The sequence below is a fragment of the Rattus rattus genome, chromosome 11 (assembly GCF_011064425.1).
Source record: "Rattus rattus isolate New Zealand chromosome 11, Rrattus_CSIRO_v1, whole genome shotgun sequence".
Taxonomy (NCBI): Eukaryota; Metazoa; Chordata; class Mammalia; order Rodentia; family Muridae; genus Rattus; species Rattus rattus.
This window is the reverse complement of record NC_046164.1, coordinates 29385363-29402466: the sequence shown is the minus strand read 5'-3', so window position 1 is coordinate 29402466 and position 17104 is coordinate 29385363. Positions and strand designations below refer to the sequence as shown.

General features: G+C 39.5%; 1 protein-coding gene across 1 annotated transcript in view; it reads left to right on the top strand.

Moving 5' to 3' along the window:
* Window positions 1–1952: 1952 nt before the first annotated feature.
* The window catches only part of Nfxl1 (nuclear transcription factor, X-box binding like 1), a 42865-nt gene continuing 27713 nt past the window's right edge, over window positions 1953–17104 (top strand). The window contains exons 1-9 of the mRNA XM_032916038.1: window positions 1953–2061; window positions 2355–2609; window positions 5261–5437; window positions 9795–9904; window positions 11914–12044; window positions 15328–15506; window positions 15721–15882; window positions 15979–16079; window positions 16628–16742. Coding sequence (XP_032771929.1) covers window positions 2357–2609; window positions 5261–5437; window positions 9795–9904; window positions 11914–12044; window positions 15328–15506; window positions 15721–15882; window positions 15979–16079; window positions 16628–16742 — 1228 coding nt within the window. The 5' untranslated portion in view covers window positions 1953–2061; window positions 2355–2356. The remainder of the gene's footprint in view (window positions 2062–2354; window positions 2610–5260; window positions 5438–9794; window positions 9905–11913; window positions 12045–15327; window positions 15507–15720; window positions 15883–15978; window positions 16080–16627; window positions 16743–17104) is intronic.

Below are 17104 nucleotides of genomic sequence, written 5' to 3'. Positions count from 1 at the left end.
AAATGTACTCTCCACGCACACATGCTCCTGTGCTGTTCTGCATGGTCAAGGCTCATGACGACGTAGTATTTGTTCATGCATCGAGCGCATTAACGTTCTGCTTGATGCCAAAGTGATTGTCATTAGAAACTCCTTACACTCGTGGGAAAATTTGAATAGATGAAAGTTTTGCCCTTTTTAAGTGCTCCAATTGGAATATCCACATGTATTTTTTCAGCTTTCTAGGAACTGTGTCACATTCCTGAGATTAAACTCCCTTAAAAAGAGGAAAAGTGTAGTTTGGTCTATGGGTTCATGAGGTTTCAATCTTAAACGACTGGCCTCACTGATTGGTATTTGTGGTCAGACAATACATCATTCTAGGCTTGTGTGGCAGGGGCCAAATCTTCACCTCCAGCCAAGGGAGGGGGAGCAAAGTTCTAGTCTCCTTTAAGGGTACACACTTGATTTAAAACTTCCAGCCTCCCCCATTAGACTCTGTCATTTACAGGTTTCATGACAAGGGCTGAGGACCAACTAGTTACCACACCACTTATCAGGTTGTTGCAGATGCAGGACATTAAAGAAAGTTACACAATAATCATATAGTTAACTCTAAGATAGGAGGCCACGAGTCACTCTACCTACTTGCAACCCAGGTTCTGCTGCAGAAAGATTTTTTGTGTTATTTATTTATTAAAAATTGGTTTCAGTGATAAGACTCCATATGCTACTAAGCAGGTAATTAAAGGAATGCTTGTATGAAGCTCTCAATAAATATCAGAATAGTTAATATTGTTTGGAGGGATGGAGGAAATGTGTTCTCATGAAGGTTCAGTATGGAGATGTGGACAATGTGCTAACACAGATCTGTGCTACACACCAAGGTTCTCTGAGGGTCTCCTAATCGTCCATCGACTCACTATTCCCTGGACATTTACTGATTTTGGTTAAAGTACAGGCCATGATGTAATACCTACGTGTAAGAAATTAAAAACATGATAGAATTAAAGCTTAGTTTCCTCTCTATGCTTCAGTTTTCCCAGTGGTAAAAGTAGAATGATAAATAAGGTTATTTTGAGTACAAAATTTATTACCACAGTGGGCATGGTGGTGAAGACCTGGAGCACCAACAACTTCGAAGGCTGTGGTGAGAGGATCATGAGGTCCTAGATAATACTAAAAAAAAAAAAAATCCTCATCTCAATAAATTATATATGTAAAACTTTATATATGTGCAAATATAACATGTGTAAACATTTTGTACACTCCCAGACACATTAAATGGCATCTAAATATATTTGTGGTAAATGTTGGGGAATTAACTAAGCTGAAGGGTAGTTTAAAGAATGTATAATTTTCAAATATCAACCAAAATTCGACTCATTTCCCAAGAGACCACTGAATGAACTTCTGCAACCTATACATACAGGTTAGCTGTTGGCTCTCAGATAGTTTCCTTAATGAATCTACTTGAGAGAACAGTTTTGAAGGGAAAATAAGCAGTCTCCAAGGGAAAGCTTGTTTTAAAGTATAAAAGGAGGTAATACTAGGGGTGGATTTCATTGGGAGTTGAGTTTTCTCCACTCAAGTCACTTTTCCTACAATGCTCCTGGGGCTTTCCTGATCCTGTTCCCCATAGCGTCCTCTGTTTTCTAAGAACTTCCTGAATGAGGATTTGCCGCTACCTGCAAGCAGGAAACTATGGCGAAAATAACTTTATGTCAGTTTTGTCCTCTCTGACTGATCCTGACATATCCCATATTTCCGGGGAGCAGCAGCTAAAGGAAGACTTGAGAGCTCGCTCCCCGACACGCCCACCAATGAAGGAGTCCACGTTTCACGAGCTCCAGAGCACTCTGGGAAATATAGTTTCCAAAGGCCGAGAGCAACCGCATAGGCGCATGCGCGCTGAGAATTCCTTAGCTTCTTCCGGATAAGCGGCCGCGCTGCCACGCATTCTACGGTCCGCGGGCAGAGGCTTCTGGGAATTGTAGTCGCTTGCGGTGGGCGCCGTCGGTAAGGAGACGTAGCTTTCGGTGCGGTCCACTTCAGCAGTTGGTTCCCGGCCACGGCGTCACGGTCAGTCAGCGTTTCGGTGCCCACCGCACTTCTCCTGAGGCTGACGAGGATTTCCCGTGGCTGGGCTTTTCCTGTCCCGGGTGGGCTCCTCGTGGGTCGGTGGTTCATTTCTGGCCCCCGTCCTTTTCCTCCCCGCTCGTCGCTCGAGCCTGGGTTTGGCGGGGACTGGCCCTCGGGAGACACAGGGCCGCGACCTCCTCAGACCCGGTTTCCGTGTCGCGCGGTCGGTCCGCATCCAGCCTCGACTTCGCGGTCGCTCACGCTCCTTCTCCTCTTTTATCTCTTCTCTGCAGGGATGGACGCTTCCTGGCGCCAGGTGGCCGCTGGCCGAGGCCGAGCCCGAGGAAGGGGTACCGCAGTGCCCCTCTCAGGAAATGGAGTCCCTCTTGGCGGCGCAGGAGGAGGGCGAGCCAAAGGGTCTGGGGGCGCGGTGCCCTCGGCCCCCGGCCCGAGGAGAGCAGCAACTCCGGGCCCTGCGGGTCGCAAGCAGCGCTCTGCTGGAGGCGAAGCCCCGCAGCCCCTGTGGGTCGGCGGTGAGGATGGCTCAGGTGAGGATGGCTCAGGTCCCCTCCGCCCCACCAAACTCCCCAGTCACTTCCCAGCTTATCGCTGGCTGCCAGGGCCCTCAACGTCTCATTCACTTTTTAAGTGCTCAGGGAGTTTAGTATCAGGAATCTTCTCGGATTCAGGCAGATTTCCATCTCATCTCTTGCATCCTCATTTTAATTGGTATTGCCTTTGTTACTTACCTTCCCGAATGGTGTGCAGCTGATTTGGTTAACTCAGTACACGGATCGCCAGAGTTTGCTTTCTTTTAAAATCTACAATGTTTACATCTGTTGTAAAGTAAGACCTTGTGCCTTTGCATCTTTGTGTATGGTAACAGCAAGCTAGGCTAAGGTCTCAGAATCCCATTTACGTGCAGATCGGGAATTCCATTCTTCACTAATTAACTCTGCCCTCAAGACTAGTTGTTGATAGCTGTCTTTACCAGGCTACCTGACTTTTTTGGACTGTCTGAGACCTCTTTGGACCTGTAAGCGCATTGGTTGTTTTTGACCCATCCCTGTTCATAAATTCCATGTCTTTCCATGATGTATCAGGTGTTGCCACCATGAATTTGCCAATAGCTTTGGTCCAAGATCTTGTTTTAATGCAATGTAGAGAGTATTTAACTGTACCTAGATAAAAGAGAATGGTCCCTGAAAGCATTTTGTGTTTGCCATGGGCTTTTCAGAAGACGTTTACAATTTTTATTTCTGAGATTACAGTATAATTGCATCATTTCTCCCTTTCTGGTAGGAGCAGAATTGAGCCTCTGTGTGGGGTTTCTCAGGGTAACTTGAAAGTTAGTTTGCGCTGATTTCGCTTGCAGTGGTCAGTTTATCATAGAGGTGAAGTGTGCTATTGAGAGACCTAGGAGCCAGCTGGTAAGCTTGCTTGGATTTTGTGGGTAGCAGGAAAGCAAACATTCTCTGTATGAGTAGTTGACGTGTGTGTTGAAGGAATAAGGTAAGAAGACTGCCTGGTCACTTTGTCTGTGACATTTCTCCAAATGTTGCTAGGTACATATATGTCCCAATTCAGCTTTTTTTTTTTTTTTTTAAAAAAAAATCCCCCAACCCCTGCCAGGGTTCATTCCCAGAGATTAACGCCATCCTTGTAATGTTGAGTTGTCTTACTGCTCTCCTTCTTCCGTGTTCTCAAAGATTTCTGAAGTAAGCATCATATATATCGTCTTCCTTCCATACCTGAAACAGTCTGTTTCGGTTGATAGTTACCAATCAAATTAGCTGTGATAAAGAAAGGAAAACATTTCCTTCAATAAGAGGGAAATAAAGGGTAAAATATGTACAAGTACAGATGTGCCACCGAAAGTGAGATTTATTTTGATAGTCTTATCAGTCCGACATATGAAGTACGTTTTTAATTAGTGAATTAGAATAGTAAATTTAACATTCTCTTACTGTGAGCACCAGTGCATACAATTCAGCAAGCTTGTGAGTCTTTTCTTAAAACACCATTACTGTCTATTGCACATGTTAGCTGGAGCACATTTGCCAGGATTCCTACTCTCAAGAAGCTGGAGTCTGGTTGGGAACAAGCGCTGGGAAGTTATCTGTTCTGTTTGGTTGTTGTTGTGTAATTAAGTAGCAATGAGAAGTACAGAGTGCTCTAGAAAGGAGATCAACTCAGATGTTATTTAGCATCCTTTCTCTGGAGAGTAGTGGAAGAACAGTTCAATCCCATTTTACATTGTTTTTGGAGTGAAATTGTTAGATGTATATTTCTTGTGTTACCATTTGTGTGACCCCAAAAATGTCAATTTCACCTTGAAAGCTGGAAGGTTTTGAGCTTCCTAAGAAACAGCTAATAAATGCAGTAGATAAACCATGGTTATTGTCACCGTAAGGCGTTGGTGGGCTGGACTGGGTTCCTGAGACTGGTTGGAAGAAGCACTACCCTCTGTCATTCTGGCCTGCTTCTACTGAGTACACTCTCCCATTTCATATAAGTCATACTGTGTAACGTATTTTAATGATTTTCTTTATTTACTTATTTTTAACTCTTACTATGTAGCTAACTCTGCCTGGCCTTGAATTTAGAGATCCACCTACTTAAGTGCTAGAGAAAAAAAAAAGATGTATGTTACCATACCTGGTTTGTATAATTTTTCTTTTTTTTTTCTTTTAAGTCTCTCTATTATGTAGCTTTGACTGTCCTGACACTCTCTATAGACCATACTGGCCTCAGAGGTCCACCCTGCTCTGCCTCCGGAGTGCTGGGATTAGAGGCATGGGCCCGTGCCTGACTTGTGCAGTGTTTCCTTTTTTTGGTTGGCATGTTTATTTCGAGACTGACCATGGAGCGTTCAGCACCATTACTATCTTAGATGTGTCAGTTGTCTGTATCTACCACACTCAAGTCTTTTGGGTAGTTACTTCCAAAGTTAGTGTTCTAAAACTGTGCTGTTTTCTTTGGCTCTGTGATAAAGAATTAGGTTTTCCACTCACAGTTTATAAGAAGATAGAATGTTCTAAGGGCGACTTTCAAATGTGGGCTTAAAATTGATATAGTAGTCAAATAACCTGGAATCTGACTGATCCGAGGGGTGGGGGGGAAGAGGTGCCGTTCTACACCATGCCATGGTTTGTGAGGACGCTGATTTGCAGAACTGAAACTTTTGTTTGTTAAGCAGAGCTAATATCTCAGAGGAAATTTGAGGAGATCAAGAAAGCCAATCAAGCTGCAGCCAGAAAGCTCGTGGAGGAACACTGCAGCTCTTCCTCTGAAGAAGAAGAAGGGGATGAAGACTTTGAAGGAAAACAGGGGAAAATTGTTGCTAATACATTCGTAACATACACCACTCACACAGGTATTGCTGATTTGGACATTTTCACTCTAAGTAGAAGAGTATTTCTGATATTGCTTAGTTATAATTTAAAATACTATACAGGATTATTTTTAGTGTGGTTGTCTTGTGAAGCTGAGGACATTTTGGTATTTAAATTATATGTTGTTAATACTAATCTCTGTATAAAGTAGATTATATGGCAAGTATCCTCTATAACCTTAACTCCCAGAGAAATAGGCAGGGTAGGTGGTTACTGGCTGTGATTCTGTTGGGCCACAGGGCTTTCAGGGACCCCTTCAAGGTAGTCTTCATTTTCTTCTCCTTTTTATCATATTAAAATTGCCTTACAGTCCTTTTTGTTTCTTGGCTTTATTATTGTAGTTTCATATCTTATATTTGATTTTCCTACTGTTTTTAAAAAATTAAATCTTTAAAGGTCTTACATGTATATTCAGTATGTGTATGTTTGGGTTGTGTTTAAAATATGCCCCTCCTTTTATTTAATATGAGAGAGGGCCATAGGGATACTGGTATGTGTGCTTATTAGAATCAAGTAATTAAAGTAAATTGTTTCAAAGATCAGTGTCAGTATTCTTACAGTTTCTAAATTGTATATTCATGTCATTAGAAACATTAGCATTTCTCAGTACTTTTATGGATATATTTCATGCTGTCTATATAGTCTTATGTTAGTTACTGTATGCTTATAGTCTGATCTAGTTCTTTAAAATCTTGTTAGAGCTAGGAAAAAAAAAAAACCCAGAAAACTTTTAGGAAATGGCTCTTCATAGGAGAGAAGATTCTCCTAAAATTACACAATTAGTAAGTAAATGGAAAATTGGCCTAAAGGTGATTTACTCCGCTTTTGACCTTTATTGGGCCTGTTGGGTTTTCTGTGTAAATGCAGTGTGATTCTGAAGTAGAAGAGATGGCCGCACTTGGACTTGTTTATGGAGGAAAATCAGGAGACTGGTTAAAAGGACACCTCACAAGCCAAATTAAGACTTGGAAACACTGATTGGTGTTTGACACATTCACGTTGACTCAGACTTTCTCTTATGGAAATGTGTATGGTGGTGGGGGGGGTTGGGATGGTGTAGCCATGTGTGTCAAATAGTATGTGCTGTCTAGGAAATGTCAGATAGTAGGTGCTGTCTAGGGAATGTCAGATAGTAGGTGCTGTCTAGGAAATGTCAGATAGTAGGTGCTGTTTAGGGAATGTCAGATAGTAGGTGCTGTCTAGGAAATGTCTTACACGTTTTGTATGCCTGAATATTAGAGGTTTTCTACTATAGCTGATTTTCTTCTTTCCCTGTCTTTTAAAAGCAGTTCTTTTGCTTAAAAACAAACCAACAACAACAACAACAACAAAAACCCCAAACAAATCTTGTTTTCCTTTATGTAAGGTCTTCTGTCATAATTCCACATCAACTTTTATATTTGTCACTGATTTGCTCCTTAGTTATTACATAGTGCCTTACTGAGAACAGGACTGCTAGTACAACAGGGTCAAGCATAGCAGACTGTATGTTAGTAGAATGAAGATAACTGAAGGATATTAGAGTTAGTAAGACTGATGACTCAGGTAATGTGCCCCCTTCCCCACCCCAATTCATCTTACTTTTGTTGCTTTGTGAGTTACCCGTATGTCTTGATGAAATTGCACAGCTTGATAGGCATTCTGTAAGAAATTTCCCACATCTCCTGAGGAATTAAGGAAGTTCAGCTAAAATGCCAAGCCTAACAAAATAAAAGCTGATGAAAGCAGCTTTAAGGACAGAGAAGTTCCTGCTGCTGGATGATGTCCAGACTAGCAATCTCAGTCTCATGGCTGCTGTCTTTAGCATACATAGTACAAAATACTATGGTTTGCATGCTTTACAAGATTTTTTTGCATAATTAATACTTTGATTCTTATTCTTGTATATTCTGTACTTTACATATAATAAATTAAGGAACTTGGAACAGTTACATGTTTTAATAAATGCCAGAGTAATGAGATAGTGTCCGTCTCACACTGGTGAGTGACCATCTCACAATGCTTGTACATTCCCAAGAACCTCTCCCATTTTTCTGGTCTCGGGCTTTGCATTTCTGTGATTCTTCTCTCTTTCTCTTTCTATTTCTAAAGAGAATGTGGTCTTCACTCTCAGGCACCTCATGTGCCTGAGATCACTTTCCTTGTCTTCTTACCCTGGTAGCTCTCCAGTCTCCTAACTCAGAAATGTGTGCACAGAGTGGTACATAACATTGGCATGAGTGAGACCACAGTCTAATTGTCACCAAAGCCTCCTAGATTTTTTTTTTTAAGATTTATTCATTTATTTTATGCATTAGTACACTGTAGCTGTCTTCAGACACACCAGAAGAGGGCATCAGATTCCTTTACAGATGGTTGTGAGCCGTTATGTGGTTGCTGGGAATTGAACTCAGGACCTCTGGAAGAGCAGTCAGTGCTCTTAACCACTGAGCCATCTCTTCAGCCCAGCCTCCTAGATTTTACGTGGTAAATTTTAAACATACTTATTTTTGAAGCAGGGTCTCATCATGAGCCTCTGTCTGGTCTAGAACTTGATGTTTACTCCATGGTTACCTCCTTATTCAGCCTGATGATTTCTTCAATATCCCCTTTCTCCCTTTACACTAGTGTTACCTATTACAGGCCTATATTACTGATGTCTGGCTATTGTTAACATTCGACAGAAGAAAAACTAAGACACATTAGATAACTTCCCACAGTTCTAGCTGTTTGGTTTGCTCTAACTGCCTTCATCTGGTACTTTCTGCTCATTCCAGTCTTGCCCTCCTCAAACTTACAATTCCTTACTTGCCACAGTGGTCGTTTTAGAATATGTGACCTCCAATGTCTTGCTATGTCTGCTGTGACATGCTGGGTAATGTAACCAAAGTATAATACAACTTTGAAAGGTATGTTACCTGAATTTTGTAGAGATAAACTTACTTAGTTTGTAAGACTATACCGTCATTTTTTTTTTTTTAAGATTTATTTATTTTATGTATACAAGTACACTGTAGCTGTCTTCAGACCAGAAGAGGACATCAGATCCCTTTACAGCAAGCCACCACGTGGTTGCTGGGAATCGAACTCAGGACCTCTGGAAGAGCAGTCAGTGCTCTTAACCGCTAAGCCATCTCTCCAGCCCTATACCGTCATATTTTAACATTTAAATTGTATGACTTAACTGTTAAATTATATGAATAAGCTGCTGAAACATTTAAGATGTTACAGATTTTTTAAAGCCAGTTTTACTGTAAGCAGTATAACCATACTGAATGTAATTATTCTGTTAAGGATATTTTAGAAAGTTAAATGCCAATTTAAAATGAAACATTTGTCTTTAGTAATTTTGTAAGTTTAGAGTGCTCATTAACACTGTAAATGACATTTATATTTATGTTATGGTCGGGCAGATGTTTTTAAGTTTTGCATTTAGTTATATGATTTTAGAAAATGAACTAAGATTCTTATTTAGTTTTACTTTCTGGCAACAAATTTTGATTTGAACTAGATTGTTGCCATAGTAAATTCTGTTCTTCTATAATCTTATATGATAGACCTACTTTTCTTGGAAATTCAGTTTGTGTTGAATCATTTTAGCTTTACTAAAGGCATGTAAACTTAGTTTTCTTACAGGAACATAACTTGAGTTAAGGCCCTTTCCATGTCTTTTGTACTTTAGTGTGCTGCTCTGTCATTCTTTTATTAACTTTTCTTTCTTAGACCTTTCAGTAAAGCACAGGATAGGGATTGAGGACTCACTGAGTAGGCAGACTGAAGTCACTGAATTTTTCTGTCTCGGATGTGTCGTGTATAACACTGATGTAATGATAGTTTATCCTGCTTGGAAATAAATACTTGTTTAAAGGACATAAAGTTCTTTAATTTTTTCCCTAAAAAAGCTTATTGTACTGTTTATAGCAGTTTGAAGAAGCTTGGCTGCTGTGTGCCAGTAACTCCAGCATCCTTTCTCCACCGGGTTTATTATGAGTGCTTTGTGCCAGCCTTCCCTTCAGTGGCTCACATTTTGTTTTCTTCCATTCTTCAGTTTCTTTCTGTTTTATTAGCTGTCATATTGGTCTGGCCATGCTTCATATTGGTCTGGCCATCCCGCCTCCACTACTTGTTAAGGCGGAAAGCAGGCCAGTGAGAGGGGAAATGCCACTGATTCCTGATGTGGTAACCCCTTGTCAGCTCATGGAGCATGCAATGCATTTGTTTTCTTGTGTTAAGCTCTGGGGTTTTAAGTTACATTTTCTTCAGTTAAAATTGCTTAGCATTGGCCATGTAACATGATTGTTGTGAAGTGTTGTTTTCAGATGTTGTTTACTATGATGTTTTCCATTTTTAATTTTTAAGATGGAGATGTACATGAATTGGAGAAAACAAAACAGTATCTGAATGAGGCTTTCCAAGCAGGGGCTATGACGTGCCTGATTTGTATTGCTTCAGTGAAGAGAAACCAGGCAGTAAGTCTTCCTGTTAAGATATCTGGTATGATATCCCCCAAGTAACTTATCTCACGTTTTCAATACTTGCCATTTATGGTTCTTTCACTTATGCTTGTCTAAAATTTTTTATTTGACAATATTATATGTGAGTAACCTTCATTTTGTTAGTCTGAAAAAAAACGCAGGAATTATCCCTAGGAATCTTTTTAAGCATCTTTAAAATTCTTATAATTACTGCATTGCTGTGATGTAGCCAGAACCTAGTGCATGCTGGGCAAATGGCTGACAACTGAGCAACATGTTTTCAGTGGGTTTGAAGTAAAGGACGTGTGTTGAAATAAACATGGTCTTCTGAGGAACTGGAACAGAGAACATGATAGTGACACTCCAGTTTTATTAGCTGCTTCTAACCAAGCTGAGAGCACCCATGGGGAATCCTGTTGTAAGACCGTTTGCTGGACTGTGAAGCTAGCATAGGTTTAAAAGGCACTAAGGAGGCAGAGAAGAGAAGTGACAACTGAGTGTGATGGGCTCAACCAAGACACCATATTAATTCTTTCCTGGTGAGTAGCATTGCTCAGAGAAAGGTGAGGTCCAATGGAATGTTTCGGTCGTGTAGACTGAAGCAGAATTTTAATATACTGTGGTTGGCTAGGACAGTGCAGCCGAGGAGGAGGTGTCATACTCAGGGTCGCATCTTGGTTTCCTGTGATTTCAGCTGCAGGGGTGAGTAGTATGTCCACAGGAGAGCTGGGTCTGTGTAGGGTGCTTCCTTGTCCCCATCTTTTCAAGGTTGTTTGTCTACTCTGGGAACCGACTCAGCTACTATTCAGGAACAGTGCAGCACTGAGGCCTTCATGTTGCCTGGAACAAAATTCTTCCAGGGAATTGGTGAATGTCCCAGACTCCTTAGGGTGTTCGTTAGAGTTAGAATAGTGTGTTTACAGGTTTTTTTGTGTTTCGTTTTTTAAAAGGGCTTCCTGTAGCCTTAGTAGTAATGAGTTCTACAAAATACCATTGTTTGGCATTTTTTCTTCCTTGTCTTGTCATTTCTCTAGGTTATTTCAGGAAGGCTTTTGGAGAATCAAAACTAAGGGATTAGCTGCTTCTCTTTTTTAATGCTGCTGTCTACTTCATAGTACATGTCAGGTTTTTTTTTTCCTAATAGTTGTCATAAGGAGACCAGAACTGAGTTTTTTCTTGCATCAAAATGTTGGTAGGTTTAGAAATTAATTTAGTATTACTTCTTAGACCTTAAAAATTGGTTCTGTGTGCCACAGTGGATCTGGGGAGTCAGAGGGCAACTGAGTGAGCTTGTTTCTTCATTATCTTTGTGTGGGCTCTGGGGCTTCAACCCAGGTTTCCACACTTGCACAGGAAGTGCCTTTAATTCTGAACCCTAAGCTTTTATATTATATATATTTTCACTTATGGTTCATTTTTTTTTTAAATTTTGTGTTAAGTGTTAACATAGACGTATAGCTTTTATATAACAAGGATGCACACACACACAAACACACACAAATTATGGACAGGAGTTTTCTGTTGTATTGTTTAGAACTGGGAATAATAGACGTCTACCAATCTATTATGAAATTGATGAAATTATGATACATAAATCTATATAGTAAGATATATAGGTGTATTTGACAAGAGTAAATGTTTATATCATGTTTTACAAAGATATTTTATCAGTACCAGTATATATATATATATATATATATATATATATGCATATGTGCACACACACATATATAAACCTATGTGTATATGTAAAATTAGAGATTATTCAGATTGTTAGATATAGTTTTTCTTGCTAATTGAAAATTAGTGATTAATATTTTTCTTTCAAATCTTACACCTTGAATTATGTTTTGTAAAGATCATCTCTTCTATGATATTTGGAGTTTGTTTTGATTTTTGGTCTTTATGTAACTTGAAAGATAATTCAGTGAGTGATAATCATTTTAAAGTATTGTATAACTAACAGAAATCATATATAATTAACTTTGACACCTTCGTCTTAGGTTTGGAGCTGTTCAGGATGTTTCTGTATATTCCACATGCCCTGTATTCAGAAGTGGGCTAAGGACAGCCAGTTTCTTGTATCTTCTGTGACAGATGATGATTTTGGAAAGAAAGATTATCCCTGGCCATGGTAATTTTTTCCTTGTTCATTGGGTTTTAAGTTATAGAATAAATAAATAAATAAATAACCTATATCAGAGGTTGTATTGTTGGAAGCTTCTGTTTGTTTTCCTTGTACTTGTCTAGTTTATGAAGATGGAGACCGTGGTAATATTCTTCTCCTTTCAGTTTTTATGTAATACTAGTATCCATCAATAATTAATAAATCATCAGCCTATGTTTTTCCTGTGAAACAAAGCTTCAGCTCTGTTTCTAAAGGACTTGCCTATGAGGCGGAATGAGAATCATTCAAATTTGTTACCTCTCTCTCCCCTGAATTCCTGTTAGTACACACTAGTGTGATATTACTCATCCACTAGATTATGATTATATGGTTTCCAGTTGTCTTCAGTCTCAAAATCACACGTATTATACGATATCATTAATTTATCGATGTTGATTTTACAGCTGTGTTTATTGCTGATTATTGTACCTTTGTCTTCTGTTATGTCTGAGATAAAGTAGAGAAGTTAAATCAGTTGTCTTAGCTAGTAAAGAGTGGTAGAGTCACTGTTGATAAAATTAAACGTTAGCTAGGGGACATTGTATGCTTGGTCTTTGTAACTTTAAATTTAAAAGGTAGTGTTCTTTTTTTCTAATATCACCCAACTCGTATAACTTTAGGCCTAATAAAATCTCTTTTTTGGGTTGGAGAATGGCTCAGTGGTTAAGAGCCCTGACTTTCAGAGGTCCAGGGTTCAATTCCCAGCAACCACATGGTGGCTCACCACCATCTGTAATGGGATCTGATGCCCTCTTCTGTGTGTCTGAAGACAATGACAGTGTACTCACATACATACAATAAATAAGTAAATCTTTAAAAAAAAATCTTTTTTTAGTCACATCTTCCATAATTATCATAAATACTAAGATATTTGTAAAATTGCAATTTAATTTTAAAAAACATTTTAGACATGGACATTTCTTTCTAAAAAGTAATTCGTGACAGTCTTGAGGTTTTGTCCGTTTCCCCTGAGGATGCTGAAGCTAGCCGAGAGCAGCAGTGAGTTCACACTCCTCCCGCTGAGAAGGGGCAGAGCTGGAATTTGAAGGCTAGGATTTATTCTTTTCCCTTAAGACCCTTTGTGCTCACCAACTTTGAAAGAGTTTAAGTTCAGGTCTGTGCTTGGGTGTTACTTAGTGGAGGGGTTTTAGTGCTGAGTTGGTGCAGAATGAAGCTGATACTTGGAGCTGTTTAGCGACCTGAGCCTCACATGTACCTGCTCTCACTTTTGCTCTGTTCACTTCTGTTTTAAGCAGTGATTTTTCTGGAACTCAGTGTCCGTTACTAGAATGATGAACGGCTGCTGCTTTCCTCCCAGACCTGAAAGATTAAAGTGTAACCGTGTGTGTAGTTTCCCTTCTTTCTTAGCCTTTACACAGCTACTCTGAATATAGTAATTGAAGATAAGTGGCTATTTAAGGACTGACTTTGTTTACTTCTTGTCTGCCAAGGTGTAACCAGAACCTGGTGAAAAGTTATAATAAGGTAGTTATTTTATGGAAAGGAACTTACATGGTGTGTTTCTTTCTTTCTTTTTTTTTTTTTTTCGGAGCTGGGGACCGAACCCAGGGCCTTGCGCTTCCTAGGCAAGCGCTCTACCACTGAGCTAAATCCCCAACCCCACATGGTGTGTTTCTAAGATAAGTGCTTATTGAGTAACAGGATAAGGCCTTTACTTGTTGTACTCTATCATTAAGTAAAACATTCGTTTCTAAACATAAACCCTCCCAAAGTAGGTCTGAGTCAGTGCAGGTGAGCAGTGTAGTACATTGTCAGCTGCTTGCTATCTAAACTTACCTTGTTTCATTGTAGCTATAACAAAGTCATTTTTCTTTAGAGGACAACGTAACATTTTAAAAAAAATGTAAGCTATTTATAAACATGAGGTATGACATTGGTTTTCAGTTTTACTTTAAAAACTGTATTCTATTTAAGTGTGGCCTTGTACATTTGTGTATGTTGTTTGTCTCTACGGCTGTGTGCCCTGGAGAGGTCAGGCATTGTGATCCCCCTGGACCTAGAGTTACAGGCTATTGTGAGCCACACGATATTGGGAAACCACTCTCTGCAGGAACAGCTGAGCCATTTCCCATACCTTGTTATTGAAATTTAATTATGACAACAAAGGTGTTTTGGTTATCCTGAACATTTGTGTGGTATTTATTTGGAAGCACAGCATGTTCTCATGACAATGAAAATGCATTGATTTTTATGCAATACAAATGTAAATGGTGATCTGCAGACAGCCTGGTATAGAATATTGACTGTACTCAGTTGTTTGGGAAGAGACAGACTTTAGAACATCTTTTAGGAGTGGCCTGTGATGTTTTTTTCAAGTGAATTTTTGATAGACTTGAAGGTTGTCATTCCTAACACCCACATCTACTTTGATGTTGTAATGTATAACTTACTCTGCTTTAGCAGAGAAGAAAAATAATATTTAATTTTTCCTTGACACTAGTGAACTTGAAATATGTGTACTTTGTGTTAGAGATTGAGCATAGCAAGTTGTCAGAGCTGGAGAAACGGCTAGTGTTTAAGAGTTGCAGAGGACTCAGTTCCATTCCCAGCACCCATAGTGTGGCTCACAACTGTCTGCAACTCCAGTTCTAGGATACCTGGTAACTAACGCTGGGTTTCTGTAGGCACCAGGCATGTATGTAGGCAAAATATTCATAAAGTAAAAAATAAATACACCTTTTTACATTCAATTTTTTCCTCTTAATTTTAGGATTTTGTTACATATTTTTCTTGTTATATGTAGCTTGTGTATAACCTGATTGCTTTTTTCTTTTCTTTTACTAATATATTTTTGTTTATAGACTCTGTAACAAAACTTTTAAAACCAAGCTTTATATAAATTTGAGTGAATATTGCAGAAATGCAGTCTGTAGGAATTTTGGCTAAAAGTCTTGGCTAGTAGAAAACGAATGTTGCTTACTTTGTGGCTATGCTTTGCTATCTGTTAATGCATAGCAGCTAACTACATGATGTGTCCGGTTTGTAAACATACAAATATGGAAAGAGGGTGAGTGTGGCCAAGTCTTACGCATAGCCTCACCTCATGGGCCTTGGGCGCTTGTGTTGGAGAGTGTGAGTATAAAATAGTTCCTTATTTCAGGACCGTGTATTGTGCAGAGATTTTAGTAAGAATGTATTTTTTTTACTTAATGAAAATTTAAAGTATAATCTTGTTTCTGTTGTCTCCTGTTACTTTTAATAATGGAATTAATATTTTATTTTTTTGTAGTCCAAAATGTAGATTTGAATACAAAAGGTCGGAAACACCTAGTCGATATTATTGCTACTGTGGAAAAGTAGAAGACCCACCTTTAGATCCCTGGCTTGTTCCTCATTCGTGTGGCCAAGTGTGTGAGAGAGAATTTAAACCTTCCTGTGGTCATAAATGTCTACTACTCTGCCATCCAGGTGAGTGTAGTTGTTTCTGGGTGGCTGTTTCTTCTTAATGTTGAAGCAAACAAAATTATTCAAGTAGAACTGAAGTTTGCTGTGAGAAAATGTAAGAAAGGACTACCCTTTAAAGTAGCAGTGAGGGACATGGTGGGAAGAAAATGTAAAACTTGTAAGTTTTCTTTACTGACTTTTAATCACGCCACTCCCCCACTACTTTGTTGCATTCTAGGTCCCTGCCCCCCTTGTCCAAAGATGGTCACAACTACTTGCTACTGTAAGAAAGCAAAACCTATCCCTCGTAGGTGCAGTGCCAAGCAGTGGTCCTGTCAGCTGCCATGTGGGCGAAAGCTGCTTTGTGGGCAGCATACGTGTGAAAATCCTTGCCATGCAGGTAACGATCATTTGTGAGGAACTCTGGCTTTAAAAAGAGGCAAAGCTGTTACGTTGCTTTTGATGTTTGTGTACTAATTTGTGATTGTAATTTTAGGAAACTGTCAGCCTTGTCCAAGAGTTAGTAGACAAAAATGTGTATGTGGCAAAAAAGAAGCAGAAAGAAGTTGTGCGAGTCCAGTATGGCACTGTGACCAAGTGAGTGTTGGTGCCCTCTGAGGGTGGGTGGGAAAGAGGGTAGAAACAGGCGACTGGGAGCACAAGTAGTTGTCAGGTTAGTTGATAGGAGGGAAGGAGGAACAACAGGTACAGCTAGTTTTCAACTTAATACCTTAATTACTAGAGGAAAAATTTTTTCCCTCAAAATAAGTTAGTTGCCGAATTTTTAACTCAATGTATAGATTTACCTCACAGCTTTCTCTTTTTCTCCTACCGTTCTCCTCTTGGGGTAGTGCCATTGAGAGAGTAGAATTGTTTCTGTGGTTGGAAGGGGTTTAGTACAGGTTTGAAGTCTGGTGGGTGTTCATACTAGGTTGCGTATACACCTGTCCTTATGTTTGTATGATGCACTCTTTGACACATAGAAAAATATGCATATGTAAATGTGTGCACATACTGTATATGACTCCTGTGTAAGACTACAGCATAATAATGAGGATGGCATAATGAAGCTGTTTGTGATTGGGTTATATTTTAGTCTGCCTTTTTGTGTAGTCTTAATCTCTTAATGAGTGCTTTTATTTTAGGTATGTAGAAAGACACTGCCGTGTGGTAATCATACATGTGAGCAAGTTTGTCATGTTGGTGCTTGTGGAGAATGTCCTCGCTCTGGGAAGAGGTCTTGTCCCTGTCAGAAATCAAGTAAGACTTGTTTTAAAGGAAATGTGCTATTGAGCTATTAGAAGACATGGAAGAAATGCTAATGTTTATTAGGAAACGAAACAAGCTAATTTGAAAAAGCTGTATCCTGTGGGAATTGAACTACATGCCTTTTTGGAAAAGTGAAACCTGACAGGAGTCAGGGGCCTGGGAGAAGGAGGGGTGACTAGCCTGCATAGAGGCTTTAGGGTGGTGAAACTCCTGTGTGAGGTGTTATGTAGCAGTCACTGAACTTGTCTATAGCCACAAAGAACCACACATGGAGTGAACCGTCACCTCATATCAACTGAATTTGAGTGATTATGGTGTGTCTTCAGAAGGTCATCAGTTGTAGCATTCCATCT